Genomic DNA, 18,395 nt, shown 5'->3' with positions numbered 1-18,395 from the left:
CATTATTCTGACATTCATACACCGCAGCTTTTCTGTAATGCGGTGATCACACTACTGGTTGCAGCCAGCTTTTGTCAGTTGAATTTCTTAACTGATGACGTGTATAGTTGAGGGATCAGCTGATAGAATGTAGTCGAGAAGCTCACAACTTTTTGTAGTAATTGATCAGTTCCAACTGATCAGTCAGTTGTCTACGTAGTTCAGTTGCTGGTTCAGTTGCCTTCAAAAGTCTGCGTGTTTTTCTTCAGTTAATGGCAACATGTTTTACATAAGTTATCATTCTTTTTAGATCAGTTAGACTCTCAGTTTTTCAAACATCCGAAATTCAGTTTCCAACAGTTATGGAATTAATTAAATTAATTCAAGTGTTGAATTAATTAAACACTAGTGGACGTAATAGAGTCCAAATAATTAAATTAATTTAAGTGTTAAATTAATTAAATAACATAAGTCTTGTAGAGCCCAAATGAAAATAATTATTTAACTAGTGGGCTTGAATAAATTCAATTAAGATTTAATTGATCTCAAATGTGTTTGAGATATTAAAATAATAGTCCACGTGCTTTGTAAATGTTACAAACTCAAATAACATGCTAGGAAGGTAAAAGGTTGGGAGTCAACTTTTTCAAATTAAAGGCTAGCATGCCTTTGGAATATCCACCATGGCCAAAATTTTCCTTGAATTTTCTTTCAACAATTGCTTCTTCATTTTGATGATTTGATAGCAAACTTCTCCAAGAAAAATGCCTTACATTTTCTAGTGCAAGTGTAAGCTGGTTCTAGCTTCTTGGTGGTGGGCTTGATTTTGAGCAAGGTGTGCTCATGGGAAGCCTGTAGACTTGTCTACCATTAAAGAGATAATTTGTTTATCATCTTAGTTGGAGTCATCATCAATCTTTGGGATTGATAGGTAAAACACTTAAACACCCTATGTATGTTTTGTGTTTTTCGTATTTGCTACACACTAAGTGAGGGGTGCTTGGGTTTTGCTCTTGTAAATTATTTTTAAAACTTCTGTTGCGCATTCCGGGCACCCGTAAACGATTTCCTTTCAAGTGGTATCAGAGCTTAGGTCACTTTTTGTGTTGCAAATGCATGATATTATATTGAAAACTTATTTCTAACCGCATGAGAAATCGACATAACGAATCGAGGGCCGATTTTTGGGGGTGTTTCGGCGCATGGTTGCTACCCATTTCGGGCAGCTAGGGCTGCTAGAGGGGCTGCCCATTTCGGGAAGCAAGGGCAGTGCGAATCACCACATCAAAATTTAAAAGAAATAAATATTTTTGTTTGCCGGATTCTGGGGACGGAGCTCTGGCAACGACGATGACGGCTAGGGTTTCCAAATGTGTTTTAAGATATCAAAGTGTCATGGGCCCTAAGTTTGTTGGACCATTAGGATGGTTGTTATTTTGTGAAATTTAAATGGACCAAAAACATTTTTTTGTGAAAAATGTCTATTTGGGCCCTTAAGTTTAAATATACAAAATATGTGTATATTTTCTCATAAAATAAATAGTTGAAGTTGGACTTTAATTATTTATAGTAAATTGTGCTTTACAAAAAAATCGGTTTTCAAATAAATTAATTAGAAAATGAATAAAGCAGTTTATTTTCATTGTTAATTTAATTTATAATCGTGGCGGTTAGCGATTGGAACATGATATATAATATTGGATCAATTGATTATTGTGATAATTAATTGATGGTGTATGATATGTGATATTATGCATGAATGATGATCAAAAGCTCAAACATAATTATCTAGGTGTACGCTAGGATATTTTGTGAATGATTGTAATAATTTTTAATTTATAAGTTGGCTTGGTTTATAGTCAGTTCCAATCCCATTAGATGTATCCCTATTTGCTATGGATATTTATTTGTAAATATCCGTATAGTGGAAGATCAAGATTGTAAGATGGTGGGCCTTGATGATTATGAAGATCGAAGACATTTAAATATTGAAAGCTTATGTAATTATGCATTTGCATCCCATGCATTTCCTAGGATTGGACCTAGCCCGTGTTTGGCTCACATGATTGATCACCCTTGTTAAGTTTACTATTTATAATATATGCATGATATATTATAAATAATGAGTATGTGTGTCAGGGCCCGTGCACTTAGTTAATATTTAATTACCACACAACAAGGATTGAATGGTGTAAATAGCGAAAACGAGTTTGAAATGTTCATTAGGGCCTACAGAAATTTCGGCATGACCTCCCTGAAAGTAGGACATCCCAAAAATTTCAAAATACAACAATAACAATATACGCTTGAAAATAACATCAGTTTCACAATCAACCACACCAACATCCTACAGCCGCACTGGCCAGGACTAGACACAACATACAACAAATAAAATCCAAACAACATTAAAACATTACCATACAGCTACACAAGGCATCTCCCTGGCAAATGTATGAAACCAGCATAATATATATAAATATCTGGGAACTCTGACACCAACCGACTGACTACTGGGTACCACTCGCTGACGCTCCACCAGACGTGTCAAAACCCCTGGAATGACCTGCTATGTCATCAAAAACAACCACAACATCAAAAGAAAACAGGGGTCGGACCCCAATACAACAAACCAGCAAAATCACGACGAAATAAAGGACATGTAATAATATCAAGTAAATGCAATGCTATGCGAAGCATGAATGGCAACAATGGAATAACGGATACCAAATGGATTCCAAACGAATAGCATCATCAACAGTAACAGTGGCCACCCATGCCAGGAATGCAACATCAAATCGCCGCTCGTCCATGCACGTAGCATAGGGAATGCGAGTAGCTAAGTCGCTCGTCCCTAGCTGTCATCTGGGAATGTAGCTAATCCTAACCCACTCGTCCCTCTGATGACTCAATAAATCTCAACAGAATCAACATAAATAGCCGTCGAAGGAGTCAAGGCTCAATATGTTATGTCAATATAATGTATGCATGAATGCAATAGAATAAACATTTAAGGCACATAATAGCAAACAACATTCACCGAATATTCTTACACGCCAATATAAGCGTCATAATAATATAGGTTTGAGCGTACCTCAACTATAGCTTACAGTACCACATAAAATCTTAAGGAATATTGGATGAACTCGTCCAACGATAAAACCTACAATATAAATCCGCTATACACTTTAATATAATATATACCAAACGACTAAACAAAAATAAATCGTCTCGGTTAAAATTCGAAATCCGGGCAGCCTATTAAACCCATACAAATTCTGAAATTCCAAACTTAATACCTCAAGAAACGAAGCTAGAATGCACAACGAAATTTCGCAAAGGTGGCTCGCCGGAACAAGTCGCTGGAAATACTGTTCACGCCGGAATCCTTGCTGGAAATTAGGGGAAAAGCTCAATTCTTCACTTATATAAACTAATACACCAAGAACAACAAAAATTCGAATCCAAAAGCTTACCTAAACCGAATCGAAGCTCACGCACAATTGCTGGAAAACAGGACCGATCGAGCTCTACACCTTTCGATTCACAGCAGGAAGTAGCTAATAGGTTGAAGGAAGAAGATTTACTAGCTGCTGCACTAACATTCCGGCCGCTGGCGGCGCTACGCGAAGACGGCAGAAAACAAAAACAAGGCGACGAGCAAGGCTGGGGAAGAGCTTTCTCGAATAGAGCGATATGTTATTCTGATTTCTCAAACGGGGTTGGGTGCTTAATTTAATGAAAAATGGGCTGGGCTCAGAATAAGTTATTGGGCCTCACATTCTACCCTACTAATAAAAGATTTCGTCCTCGAAATCTAACAAACACAACACTGATATCCACAACATTACATCTGATAATACATAGGAAATTCAGAATACATCGCGTAATTCATTACATTCTCAAACAAATGAGGCCATTCTTGTCGCATCTTTGCCTCTAATTCCCAAGTAGATTCTTCTCTTCCATAGTCTACTCCACTGTACCAAAACTAGTGGAATCATCTTGCCCCTGAGCTGTCTTTCCTTGCGGTCCAAAATTTGCACTGGATGTTCAACATAGCTAAGAGAATTTTCCAACTCCACATCTTCAGAATTCAATATATGAGACGGATCTGGCTCATACTTTCGCAACATAGATACATGAAACACATTATGTATCAATTATGTATCAAAGACAAACTCTGCGGCAAATCCAAACGATACGCCAATGTGCCAATCCTCTCAACAATCATATACGGACCAATATAACGCGGAGCTAACTTTCCTTTATGTCCAAATCTCATAGAACCCCGGAATGGTGATACTTTCAAGAAAACATAATCTCCCACTTGGAACTCTAAAGGTCTACGCCTTTTATTAGCATAACTGGCTTGGCGATCTTGGGCTGCTTTCATCCTTTTCCTGATCAATTCAACTTTATCTTTCATTTCTTGAATAAATTCTGGTCTTGACATCTGTCTTTCTCCTACATCTTCCCAACATATCGGCGATCTACATTTTCTTCCATACAAAGCTTCAAATGGTGCCATACCGATTGTTGCCTGAAAACTATTATTGTAAGAGAATTCAACCAAAGACAATGATTCTTGCCAACCACCTTTGAAATCCATTACTACTGCTCGTAACCCATCTTCAAGTGTTTGAATGGTTTATTCTGGCTGACCATCTGTCTGTGGGTGATAGGCAGTGCTCATAGCCAACTTTGAACCCAAAGCTGATTGCAAACTTCCCCAAAACTTCGAAGCAAACCTTGGATCACGATCAGATACTATGGTTATTGGCACACCATGCAATCTTACTATATGATCAATGTACAGTTTCGCCATTTTCGAATAAGTAAAAGTACGATCATACGGAATAAAATGAGCAGATTTAGACAATCTATCAACAATCACCCAAATCGCATCACAACCACGATTAGAACGAGGTAAATGAGTCACAAAATCCATAGCAATGTGCTCCCAGTTCCACTGCGGCACTTCAAGACTATGTAACATTCCACCAGGTCTCATTCTCTCGGCTTTAACTTGTTGACATGTTAAACATTTAGCCACAAAATGAGAAATATCTTTCTTCATAACTTCCCACCAATAATGAGCTCTCAAGGTATCATACATCTTTCGTATTCCTGGGTGAATACTGTGTCGACTACAATTTGCTTCCCTTAGTATGGCTTCTTTCAGATCTATCAAATTAGGAACCACAAGTCTACCATTAAAACGCAGACTACCATCTGAAGCAACACTAAACTTTTCTGTCTGACCTGTTCGAGACAATTCTTTCAATCTATGAATATGCGGATCGATCTTCTGTGCTGCTTTGATTCTGGACAAAATCTGTTGCTCGACTTGAATAGATGACACTATAAAGTAGTCTCCACTGATCTGATAAGTCCATCCTGAAGTTCCCAAGTGCTCGTGAACTTTAGAGATAGTCAAAGATGTCAGCATAGCATTCTGAACTTTCCTGCTGAGAGCATCTGCAACAAGATTCATTCAACCTGGTTGATACTGAATCTCACAATCAAAGTCTTTAAGTAACTCCATCCATCGACGTTGTCTCATTTTCAAGTCAGGCTGTGAGAAAAGATATTTAAGGCTCTTGTGATCCGAATAAATCACAAACTGCTCACCGTACAGATAATGACGCCATAACTTCAATGCAAACACAATAGCAGCCAACTCTAAGTCATGATCTGGATATCGGGTCTCATGCGGCTTCAACTGACGAGAAGCATATGCAATCACTCGCCCATTTTGCATTAGAACACAACCAAGTCCATTTAGAGATGCATCTGAACAAACAACATATCCACCTGAGCCTGATGGCAAAGCTAGCACTGGAGCTGTTGTCAAATTTTCCTTCAAAGTCTGAAAACTTGACTCACATTCATCAGTCCACACAAAACGTCGATCTTTTTGCGTTAGTTGAGTCATATGCCTTGCTATAATAGAAAATCCTTCAATAAAACGCCTATAATATCCTGCCAATCCAAAGAAACTGCGAATATCGGAAATATTCGTCGGCGTTGGCCAATTGATAACAGCTTCCAGTTTACTAGGATCCACTGATACTCCTTGAGCTGATATAACATGACCCAGAAATACTACTCTGTCCAGCCAGAATTCACATTTAGAAAATTTTGCATACAATTGTGCTGCTCTGAGTGTCTGAAGGACCAACCTTAAATGTTCTCGATGCTCCTTCTTTGTTTTTGAATAAATCAGAATGTCATCTATGAAGACAATAACAAATCTGTCTATAAATTCTCGAAAAACACGATTCATCAAATCCATAAAAACCGCAGGAGCATTAGTCAATCCAAAAGGCATAACTAGAAATTCATAATTCCCATAACGCGTTCGAAATGCTGTCATCGGAACATCTCCTCTCGAACTCGAAGCTGATGGTAGCCTGAACAGAGATCGATCTTTGAATACACTGATGTACCCTGCAACTGATCAAACAAGTCATCGATACGCGGCATAGGATACTTATTCTTCACAGTAGCTTTGTTCAACTGTCTGTAATCAATGCACATTCTCATCGTTCCGTTTTTCTTCTTTACAAAAAATACCGGAGCTCCCCAAGGTGACATACTTGGTCTAATATAGCCTTTTTCCAGTAAGTCCTGTAATTGCTCTTTGAGTTCTTTCAATTCCGCTGGAGCCAAACGATATGGTGCTCTAGAAATAGGATTTGTCCCGGACACCAACTCAATGCTAAAATCTATTTCCCTCTGGGGTGGAAATCCAGGAATTTCATCGGGAAATACATCAAGGGATTCTTTGAAAACAGGAATATCAGAAACTTCAAATCTTTTTCCCTGTGTCGCATCAACTGCATAGATCATGAATCCTTCATTTCCTGTCGACAAGATTCTAAACATTTCCATTGCTGACACTAATGGAATACGTGATTGCGAATCACTACCGTAAAAATTCCATTTACTGCCATAATACGGTCTGAATCTGACGACTCCATGGAAACAATCAACGGTAGCTCGATAATTAGACAGAGTATCCTTTCCCAGAATACAGTCGAAGTCAAACATATCTAGCTTGATGAGATTAGTTATCATAATATTATCATCGAATCTAATCACACAATTCAGAATTATCTCATGAGACATCAAACATACACCAGCAGGTGTAGAGACTGACACAGTATCTATCAACGGAGTAGTAGCAATCTCATTCTCATCAACAAATACAACAGATACAAATGAATGAGATGCTCCTGTGTCTATCAGTATACGAGCAGGATGATCAAAAATAAGACAGATACCTGCGATAACTCCGCCCGGTGCGTCTTGAACTTGATCCTGGGTTAAAGCATGAACTCGAGCCTGCTGTGGCCCTGGGAAACGCTGCTGTGCAGAACCTCTAGGCTGAGGATAGCTAGACTGCTGAAAAGACTGAGTCGGAACAAAAGGCCTAGTTGCTTGTCCTCTAAAATCCTGACCAAACTGAGGTTGCTGAAATTGTTGCCTCACTGCATTCGGACATACTCTAGCATAATGTCCAACTTGCCCACAAATATTACAAGATCCGTGAACTCCCGTACACTGAGTGCTGAAATGCTTACCATCACAACGATCACAAAATACTCCACCTGGGGACCCAACTGAACTTCCACGCTGACTGCCAGAACTAGAAGAACTACTACGAGTCTGTTTCTTCAACTGTTTCCCTTTGGCCTTAAAGTTTTGCTGCTTTGGTTGCTGATAAGACTGCGAAGGCTGATACGGCAGTAAAGGATGGTATAGTGGTGCACCAACTGGCATCGGCACATTGCCCCCGAAACTCTGAGGAAAGCCTAGTTGAACCGACTGTGGTTCTGCCAAAAGTAGACTTGCCTCCACATTCTTGGCTTTCTCTATAGCATCGACATAATTAACAGGTGCTCCAGCGACTACTAAAGTGCAAATGGTTCGATTCAATCCTTACATAAAATGCGATAGCTTGTTCCGATCACTGCTAGCAACATGAGGAACATAGGCAAGAAGCGCTAAAAATTGAGAGGCATACTCCACTACAGTCATATTACCTTGAGTCAATCTATTGAATTCAGCTTCCTTGGCCGAATAGTACGAAGGCGGTGAATACTCTCGAGCAAACTGAGCGCAAAATACATCCCAAGTAACTCTTTCACCTGATTCTTTCAAAGCCTCCTCAGTAGTTTCCCACCATAACTGGGCTCGGTCTTTCAATTGACAAATAGCCAACTTAAGCTGCAATTCAGGGGTGTACTCCAACATATTGAACAAACGCTTCATACTTTTTAGCCATGCTATAGCTTTCTCACCATCTTCATTCCCAAAGAATCGAGGAGGACGTATGTTCTGAAATCGGGATATCACCTAGTTCCATTTCACCCATTCCTCTAGTCAATTGATCCACTTCATGCTCCACGTTAACATTTCGTGCTTCACCACGAGGATGACGACCTCGTCTTCCCCAATCAGTCTCGTTAAGTCCTCTCACATTAGGAGCTTCAGATTCCTGAACAACTTCCTTTCCTTTTCTACCCTTACGTCCCGGTGCCATCTACAAGACACAAGGATTTAATCCACAGGCAGAAAAATAATCGGCTAAGTATAAGAGCAGAAACTTAAACTAATACGCTCTAGTCATGCAGATACAATTAATTCAAAACTTATAAACAAGTAAGAGCAAATAATCAAACACATGCACAATCATTTTATTTGTGCCTAAACTCGAGTGTCCTAGACTTTAATTCGAGCGTATCCCAGTTACGCTCTGATACCAAACTGTCAGGGCCCGTGCACTTACTTAATATTTAATTACCACACAACAATGATTAAATGGTGTAAACAGCGAAAACGAGTTTAAAATGTTCATTAGAGCCTACAGAAATTTCGGCTTGACCTCCCTGAAAGTAGGACATCCCAAAAATTTCAAAACACAACAATAACAATATACGCTCGAAAATAGCATCAGTTTCACAATCAACCACACCAACATCCTACAGCCGCACTGGCCAGGACTAGACACAACATACCACAAATAAAATCCAAACAACATTAAAACATAACCATACAGCTACACAGGGCATATCCCTGGCAAATGTATCAAACCAGCATAATATATATAAATATCTGGGAACGCTGACACCAACCGAATGACTACTGGGTACCACTCGCTGACGCTCCACCAGACGCGTCAAAACCCCTGGAATGACCTGCTATGTCATCAAAAACAACCACAACATCAAAAGAAATCAGAGGTCGGACCCCAGTACGACAAACCAGCAAAATCATGACGTAAATAATGGACATGTAATAATATCAAGTAAATGCAATGCTATGCGATGCATGAATGGTAAAAATGGAATAATGGATACCAAATGGATTCCAAACGAATAGCATCATCAACAGTAAAAGTGGCCACCTGTGCCAGGAATGCAACATCAAATCGCCGCTCGTCCATGCACGTAGCATAGGGAATGCGAGTAGCTAAGTCGCTCGTCCCTAGCTGTCATCTGGGAATGTGGCTAATCCTAACCCACTCGTCCCTATGATTACTCAATAAATCTCAACAGAATCAACATAAATAGCCGTCAAAGGAGTCAAGGCTCAATATGTTATGTCAATATAATTTATGCATGAATGCAATAGAATAAACATTCAAGGCACATAATAGCAAAAAACATTCATCGAATATTCTTACACGCCAATATAAGCGTCATAATAATATAGGTTTGAGCGTACCTCAACTATAGCTTACAATACCACAGAAAATCTTAAGGAATATCGGATGAACTCGTCCAACGATAAAACCTACAATATAAATCCGCTATACACTTTAATATAATGTATACCAAACGACTAAACCAAAATAAATCGTCTCGGTTAAAATTCGAAATCCAGGAAACCTATTAAACCCATACAAATTCTGAAATTCCAAACTTAATACCTCAAGAAACGAAGCTAGAATGCACAACAAAATTTCGCAAAGGTGGCTCGCCGGAACAAGTCGCCGGAAATACTGTTCATGCCGGAAACCTAGCTGGAAATTAGGGGAAAAGCTCAATTCTTCACTTATATAAACTAATATACCAAGAACAACCAAATTCGAAGCCAAAAGCTTACCTAAACCGGATCGAAGCTACACGCACAATTGCTGGAAAACAGGACCGATCGAGCTCTACACCTTTCGATTCACAGCATGAAGTAGCTAATAGGTTGAAGTAAGAAGATTTACTAGCTACTGCACTAACATTCCGGCCGCTGGGGGCACTACGCGAAGACGACAGAAAACAAAAACAGGGCGACGAGCAAGGCTGGGGAAGAGCTTTCTGGAATTGAGCGATATGTTATTCTGATTTCTCAAATGGGTTTGGGTGCTTAATTAAATGGAAAATGGGCTGGGCTCAGAATAAGTTATTGGGCCTCACAATGTGCGTTGTTATTATGATAATAACAAAGTTTAATGAATTTGGTAAACTTACGATCAAACATGACTAGTTTTTTGAAATAAAATTAATGATCAGACTTTTTCAAAATTACAAAATCCCTCATTTTGAATAAGATTCAAAATTAATATCAAGCCCGAAAAGGAGAATTATAAAGGTGTTTATAATTTTCATGTATTCCATCGACAATGGATGCATGATGAACGCTACCCGTGCTCAGTGCTCGGCTCATATTATTGGGGAGCCCTGGACGGCGGAAAGCTGTGACATCCATTGACATGGTGATGTGAACTACGTGGAACTCTCATGATTTCAGCCATATGATTGAGGGAACTCAAGACGACCATCCATTAATGTTCAACATCGATGGGTAAGGCTTGACACTTAAAGATGAATGACGTAATATTATTGGGTCCTAATCAAACGTGAGACAAAATTTTACGTAGAGAGTTGCATTGAGATGCAATTGGAAACTACCTTTTAGAAATTATGATTGGCTGATATTATTCGGGATCAGAATTTGCTAATTGGACCTTACGTATCTACTGAGGAAAGTAGTTTCCCGTTTTCACTAGAGGGTAATAAAAGATGTCAAAACACTGGGAGTGAAAATTTATGAAGTAAAAGTTCATATTTTATATTTTACTAAATATTTTAAAATAGTCATTAACATTTATATGTTCTTACTTTTCAGTACAAATTTGACAATGTCCTCGACACGCAACCTGTTATCTGCTATACTCGACAAACATATTTTAACAGACCTAATTACCTAATTTGGCAAAGAAACCTAAAAATCGTATTTAATTCGGAAAGGATATCATATACACTCACTGAGTTGTCCCCTGTTGAGGCTCTGACTAGCTGCACTCCTGAGGAATTGCAGACTTACAAGGATTGGTGTGACGATGACTTGCGAGCCTAGTGTTATATGCATGCTTCTATGAATGATGAGCTGCAAAGGCGTTTTGAGGATGCAAAGAATGCTGATGAAATTCATATGCATCTCAAAGAGCTCTTTGCTGAGCAAACACGGACTCTTAGGCATGCTACTGTCAGGGAGCTAATTACTCTACGCATGCGATGGGGCTTCGGTGCATGAGCATGGCCTAAAGATGATTGGGCTTCTGGACAAGTTAATTGGCATGGATCATGTGTTGCTATCGGAGTTGACCACTGACGTGTTGCTCTTGTCACTGCCTAACTCATTTGATCCTTTTGTGGTGAATTTCAACATGAACAAGCTTGAACATACCCTTGAGGAGTTGGTGAATATGCATGTTACATTTGAGTCCACCATCAAGAAAGAGAAGTTGGTTCTTTATGTGGGTTCCTCATCTGGTATGAAGATTGGTCCACAGGAAAAGGGAAAGAAGCGTTTTTTCCAAAGTCCCAAGAGGAACGTGCCCTTGATTAGGCAATCTCCGAGTCCCGCTGTGGCAACATTGCCAGTTAAGGCTGACAAGACTGTTGATGTATGTCATCACTACAAGAATCCTGGACATCTGAGATGTAACTGCAGAGAATATCTTGCCCTGAATGGTTCTGGAAATGGTATGTTCTACTTTGAAGTTAACATTTCAGTTAACTCTACTTCTTGGGTATTACATACCGGCTGTGGCTCACATCTCTGTAAAAATTTACAAGAGATGGGAAGAAGTTGGAGACTTAGGGAAGGTGAAACCTTCTCGAGGATGGGCAATGGAGCAAGAGTTGCTGCCAAGACCGTAGAAGATGTTTACTTATTGTTGAACAATGATTTCAAGTTAATTTTCAGAGATGTTTTGTTTGTACCTGAGTTTTTGAAAAACGTTGTTTCCATTTCTATGCTTGATAAAGATGGATATTCTTAATTATTTAGCAAAGATGTTTGCAACATTTACAAGAATTAATGTTTGATTGGTACGGGAGAACTTGAAAACAATCTCTACAACTTAAAATTGAAAGATATTCCACTAAACAATGTCCAAGCAATAACAACAACAAACAAGCAAAAACAAGATACTCTAAATTCGGCACAATTATGGTATGCTTGATTAAGACCTATTTTCCTAAGAAGGATGAACAAACTAGTGGGAGTAGGCATGTTTGATATGTCTGATATTAACTCTCTCATGACTTGTGAATCCTGTCTAAAAGGAAACATGACAAAAATTCCCTTTAAGGGCCATGTGGAGCGAGCCAAAGAATTATTGGATTTGATCCATCCTGATGTGTGTGGTCCGCTTAGCATCACCACTAAGCATGGACATGCATACTTCATCACCTTTACCAATGACTTTTCGAGGTATAGGTATGTGTATTTGATGAAATACAAATCTGAAGCCTTTGAAAGGTTCAAAGAATTCAGAAGTTAAGTAGAGAAACAGTTTGAACGAAGCATCAAGTCACTTCGATCGGATCGAGGTGGTGAGTACTTGAGTGCCGAGTTTCAAGAGTATCTTATGGAGAATGGGACTTCTCTCGAAGTGGACTATGCCTTCTATACAGCAGTTGAATGGTGTTTCGAAGCGTCGTAACCGTACTTTGATGGACATGATTTGGTCTATGATTGAATTCACGGAGTTGTCGCCAACCTTTTGGGGATGTGCGCTTGAGACAACGACACTGTTGTTGAACAATTTCCATTGAAAAGCAGTTGATAAGACACCATATGAGATATGGATCGGTAAGCCTACCAAATAGTTTTATCTTAGAATATGGAGATGCCATACTTATGTGAATCAGGTGGTGTGAGATAAATTGGATAGTCGATCCATTTATGTTACTTTGTGGGATATCCTAGGAATTCAGTTGGATATTATTCTTATCAATCCCCAAGAAACAAAGGTGATTGTTTCAACGAATGCAACCTTTTTAGAAAATGAATTTTATTGGATAGAAAAAGGGAGATGATAGAACTCGAAGAGGTTCGAGAGACCCCCACGATTGTAGAACCCACACTCGAAGAGCCAATGAAGGAGATACAAGCTCCTAGAAGAACCAAGAGAGTCTCGAGCCCACCTATGAGGTACTTTAGGCATTTTGAAGAAGACCGTGATGATCCTAACCATGGATGTAATCCAATGACCTTCAAGAAAGCATTATCTGATGCCGATTCATCAAAGTGGCTTGAAGCTATGGAATCTGAGATGAATTCCATGCGTTTGAACCAAGTGTAGAATCTTGTGGATCCACCTGAGGGAAGTGTTCCCATAGGGTGTAAATGGATTTACAAGAGGAAACTTGAGAAGGATGGGAAGGTGTTGACCTTCGAGGCACGATTGGTGGCAAAAGGATATACTCGAAGACCAGAAGCTGACTTTGAGGAAACCTTTTCTCCAGTTGCAATGTTCAAGTCCATAAGGAAATTCGTAGTACTTTATGTTGATGACATTCTACTCATTGGGAATGATGTAGAAATTGTACAAATAACTAAAATATTGTTAGCAGGAAAGTTTTCAATGTAGGACTTGGGTGAAGCATCTTTTGTATTGGGAATACAGGTTTATAGAGATTAAAACGTCTGCTTATTCGTTTTCTTAAAAAGTACTAGAACATTTTTTTTTAAACCCTCAAAATTTCGGCCTATAATAATAAATATACATAAAAATAATTTTTCACCATTTTAAAATAAACCTTCCAACTAGTATTTGAAAATCCAAAAGGAATAGTCAAAACCATAAATCGTAACACGTTTTACCAAACCTAAAAAGCAATAATTGTTGAAAATTGTAGCACATACTAAACCACTCAAAAATCTCTCGAAACATAAATAAAATGTCGTAAAAATCTTTAATGTAAAATCATAAACTTAAATGCTGAAATAGAAGCGCTGGTCCTCGGGTTATGTGCACCGACAGTCCAGCAAGTCACTCGTCAAGACCTCCAACATCATGGTTATTTATATCTCCTGCATCATACACACCTAGTGAGTCTAAAGATTCAACACGTCCTATCCTTGATAACAAGAAATACGTAATACAGTTAACATTTAACGGTGATGTGAACCCACGGCTAGTTGTATCAATGAACCATTGAGGGCCATACAAGTACTAGCTTTCTAGATCTCGTTGAGAAGTAAAATAGTTCAAAGTGTTGAACGGCTTATAAATGAGTTTATAAGCGTTGAGAAAATTAGAAGTATGACTTCTATGAGAGAAATGTAATTTTTAATTTATGAATGTGTTCCTAAATTAAAAATAGGCCAACTAAATAATGTATTTGAAAATTGTGATTTTCATAAACATTATTATGGACTAAATTAAATTAATTCAAGTGTTGAATTAATTAAACACTAGTGGGCCTAGTAGAGTTCAAATAATTAAATTGATTCAAGTGTTGAATTAATTAAATAACATTGGGCCTTGTAGAGCCCAATTGAAAAATAATTATTTAACTAGTGGGCTTGAGTAAAACCAAGTAAAGTCTAATTGGGCTCAAATATGTTTGAGACAATTTAAATAGTCCATGGGCCTTGTAATAGTTACAAGCCCAAGTGACATTGCATGCTTGGGAGGTGAAGAGTTGGGGAATACTTTTGATTAAAATAATGCATGACATGCAACCTTTTTGGATCAAATTTTTGCACTACCAAGACAACTCATCCTCCCTCATTCAACACTCACCTTGGCCGAAACTTGAGGATTTTTCTCTCCAAGTTTTTCCTCTTCTTTTCTTCTTCAAGTGTTGAGGAAGAAATATTCTTCTCCTTGAAAAATCCTCTTAATTTTCTAGTGCAAATTAAGAGGCTATTTACCTAGAAAGTAGTGTGCTTGATTTTTGAAGAAGGAGTGTTCAAAGGAGGAAGCTTGTAGATTGTCTTGCCTTGAAGAGCTTTGTTGTTTGACAACAAAGTTGGAGCCATTACATCAATCCCTGAGATTGATAGGTAAACTTCTCAACACCCTATGTATGATATTTGGTGTTTGTTGCATTTGCTACACAATATTATGAGGTGGCCGAAATATTCAATGAAAAATCAAAATTTTTAACTTCCGTTGCGCTTCCGGTCACCGTAACTGATCCCCTTTCAAGTGGTATCCGAGCTAAGGTTACGATTTTGTGTAGCAATTACAAGATATTATATTGAGATTGATTTCTAACCGCATGAGACCAAAATTTTGCAACAAAAGAGGCCGAAAATTTTTCATGTTTCGTGCAGCTTGTTGCTGCCCGTTTCGGGCAGCAAGGGCAGCCCGAGGGGCTGCCTGAAGGTTCCTTTTAAAAATTAAAAAAAAAAATTTTGTTGCCGGAATCCGGCGACGGAGCTCCGGCGACGGCGATGACGACTAGGGTTTCCAAAAGTGTTTTAAAATATCAAAGTGTCATGGGCCTTGAGTTGTTGGGCCATTGGATGGCTAACATATTTGTGAATTTTAAATGAGCCAAAATGTTTTTGGTGAAAAATAAGTTTTTGTGCCCTTAAGTTTAAAATTACAAAAGTTGCAAATTTCTCTCATAAAATAAATAATTGAAGTTGGACTTTAATTATTTATAGTAAATTGTGATTTATAAGAAATTCGGTTATAAATAAATTAATTGGAAAGTAGACAAAGGTGTTTGTATACTTTGTTAATTTAGTTTATAATCGTGGCGGTTAGTGATTGGATCAAGATATATAATATTGGATCAATTAATTATTGTGATAATTAATTGATGGTGTATGATATGTGATATTATGCATGAAGGATGATCAAAAGCCCAAGCCCAATTTGCTAGGTGTATGCTAGGATATTTTGTGTTGAATGATTGTAATAATTATCAAATTATAAAGTGGGCTTGGTTTATGGCCCGTTCCCACCCCCATGAGATGTATCCCTATTTGCCATGGATATTTATTTGTAAATATTAGTATAGTGGATGATCAAGATTGGAAGATGGTGGCCATGATGATTATGAAGATCGAAGACATGTAAATATTGGAAGCTAATGTAATAGTTGCAGTTGCATCTCTTGCATTACCCTAGGATTAGACCTAGGCCCGTGTTTTGCTCACACGGGCCATTAGTATTGGGGCGATTGATCATCCTTGATTGTTTACTGTTTATAATATATGCATGATATGTTATAAATAATGAGTATGTGCGTTATTATTATGATAATAACAAAGTTGCATGAATTCGGCAAACATACGATCAAACATGGCGAGCTTTTAAATAAAATTAATGATGAGACCTTTCAAAATTAAAAAACCCTCATTTTAAATAAGATTCAAAATTAATATCAAGCCCAAAAAGGGGAATTATAAATTTTTTTATAATTTCCATGTCTTCCATCGACAATGGGTGCATGATGAACGCTACCCGTACTCGGGGCTCGGCTCATATTATTGGGGGGGCCTAAGTGCCGGAAAGCTGTGTTATCCATTGACATGGTGATGTGAACTACGTGGAACTCCCATGATTTCGGCTCATATTATTGGGGGAACTCATGGCGACCGTCCATTAAGGTTCAACATCGATGGGTAAGGCTTGACATGTGAAGATGAACGACGTCATATTATTGGGTCCTAATCAAACGTGAGACAAAAAGTTTACGTAGAGGGTTGCATTGTGATGCAATTGGAAACTACCTTTTAGGAATTATGATTATCTGATATTATTCGGTATCATAATTCGCTAATTGGACCTTACGTACCTTTTGAGGAATGGAGTTTCCCGTTTTCACTAGAGGGTAGTGAAAATGTCAAAACAGTGGGAGCGAAAATTTATAAAGTTAAAGTCCAAACTTTATATCTTATTAAATATTTTAAAATAGTCATTAACATTTATCTATTTTACTTTTCAGTACAAAACTTTGACAATGTCTTCGATTCGCAACCCGCTATCCTCTATACTCGAAAAACATGTGTTAACCGGACCTAACTATCTCACTTGGCTAAGAAATCTGAAAATCGTCCTAAACTCGGAAAAGATTGCATATACACTGACTGAGTCGCCCCCTGCTGAGGCTCCGACTATCTGCACTCCTGAGGAATTGCAGACCTACAAGGATTGGTGTGACCATGACTTGAAGGCTAGGTGTTATATGAAGGCTTCTATGAATGATGAGCTGCAGAGGCGTTTTGAGGATGCAAAGAATGCTGCTGACATTCATATGCACCTCAAGGAGCTCTTTGGTGAGCAGACTCGGCCTCTTAGACATGCTACCGTCAAGGAGCTGATCACTATGCGCATGCGAGATGGGGTCCTCGGTTCATGAGCATGGCTTGAAGATGATTGGGCTCGTGGACAAGCTCGTTGGCATGGATTTGATGTTGCCTTTGGAGTTGACCGCCGACGTGTTGCTCTTATCGCTGCCTAGCTCATTTGATCCTTTTGTGGTGAACTAGAATATGAACAAGATGGAGCCGACCCTTGAGGAGTTGGTGACCATGCTTCTGACCTTTGAGTCCACCATCAAGAAAGAGAAGCCGATTCTTTTTGTGCTCTTTTCATCTGGTACGAAGACCGGTCCACCTGGGAAGGGAAAGAAACGTTCTTTCCAACGTCCCAAGAAGAGCATGCCCTTGAAGAGACAGACTCCGGGTCCCGTAGTGGCAGCCACACCAGTGAAGGCTGACAAGACTGTTGACATCTGTCATCACTGCAAGAAGCCTGGACATTGGAGGCGTAACTGCAGGGAATATCTTGCCCAGAAGAGTTCTGAAAACGGTATGTTCTATATCGAAGTAAACATTTCAATTAACTCTACTTCTTGGGTATTGGATACCGGCTGTGGCTCACATCTCTGTAATGATTTGCAGGTGATGGGAAGAAGTAGGAGGCTCAGTGAAGGTGAGACCTTCTTGAGGATGGGCAATGGGGCAACAGTTGCTGCAAAAGCTGTTGGAGATATTTCTTTAATTTTGAACAATGATTTTAAGTTGTTGTTAAGAGATGTTTTGTTTGTACCAGACTTGGTGAAAAACGTTATTTCCATTTCTATGTTAGACAAAGATGGAATTTCTTGTTTATTTAGCAAAGGTGTTTGCAATATTTACAAAAATGAATGTTTAAT

General features: G+C 38.7%; 1 protein-coding gene across 2 annotated transcripts; it reads right to left on the bottom strand.

Annotated features, from left to right (window-relative positions):
• Positions 1-2,411: 2,411 nt before the first annotated feature.
• Positions 2,412-8,324, bottom strand: LOC142548111 (uncharacterized). 2 transcript variants are annotated; one of them, XM_075656456.1, is made up of 2 exons: positions 7,266-8,324; positions 2,412-2,542 (listed from the first exon to the last, which is right to left on the bottom strand). In XM_075656456.1, the coding sequence occupies exons 1-2, from the start codon at positions 7,762-7,764 to the stop codon at positions 2,487-2,489; spliced, it is 555 nt and encodes a 184-aa protein (XP_075512571.1). In that variant the 5' UTR covers positions 7,765-8,324; the 3' UTR covers positions 2,412-2,486. The 2 variants fall into 2 exon arrangements, with proteins under 2 accessions (XP_075512571.1, XP_075512570.1); XM_075656455.1 differs by having other exon boundaries at positions 2,430-2,545.
• Positions 8,325-18,395: the final 10,071 nt, after the last annotated feature.

The sequence above is a fragment of the Primulina tabacum genome, chromosome 6, assembly GCF_025594145.1.
Source record: "Primulina tabacum isolate GXHZ01 chromosome 6, ASM2559414v2, whole genome shotgun sequence".
Taxonomy (NCBI): Eukaryota; Viridiplantae; Streptophyta; class Magnoliopsida; order Lamiales; family Gesneriaceae; genus Primulina; species Primulina tabacum.
The sequence above is the reverse complement of the archived record's forward strand: the minus strand, read 5'-3'. Positions and strand labels throughout refer to the sequence as shown.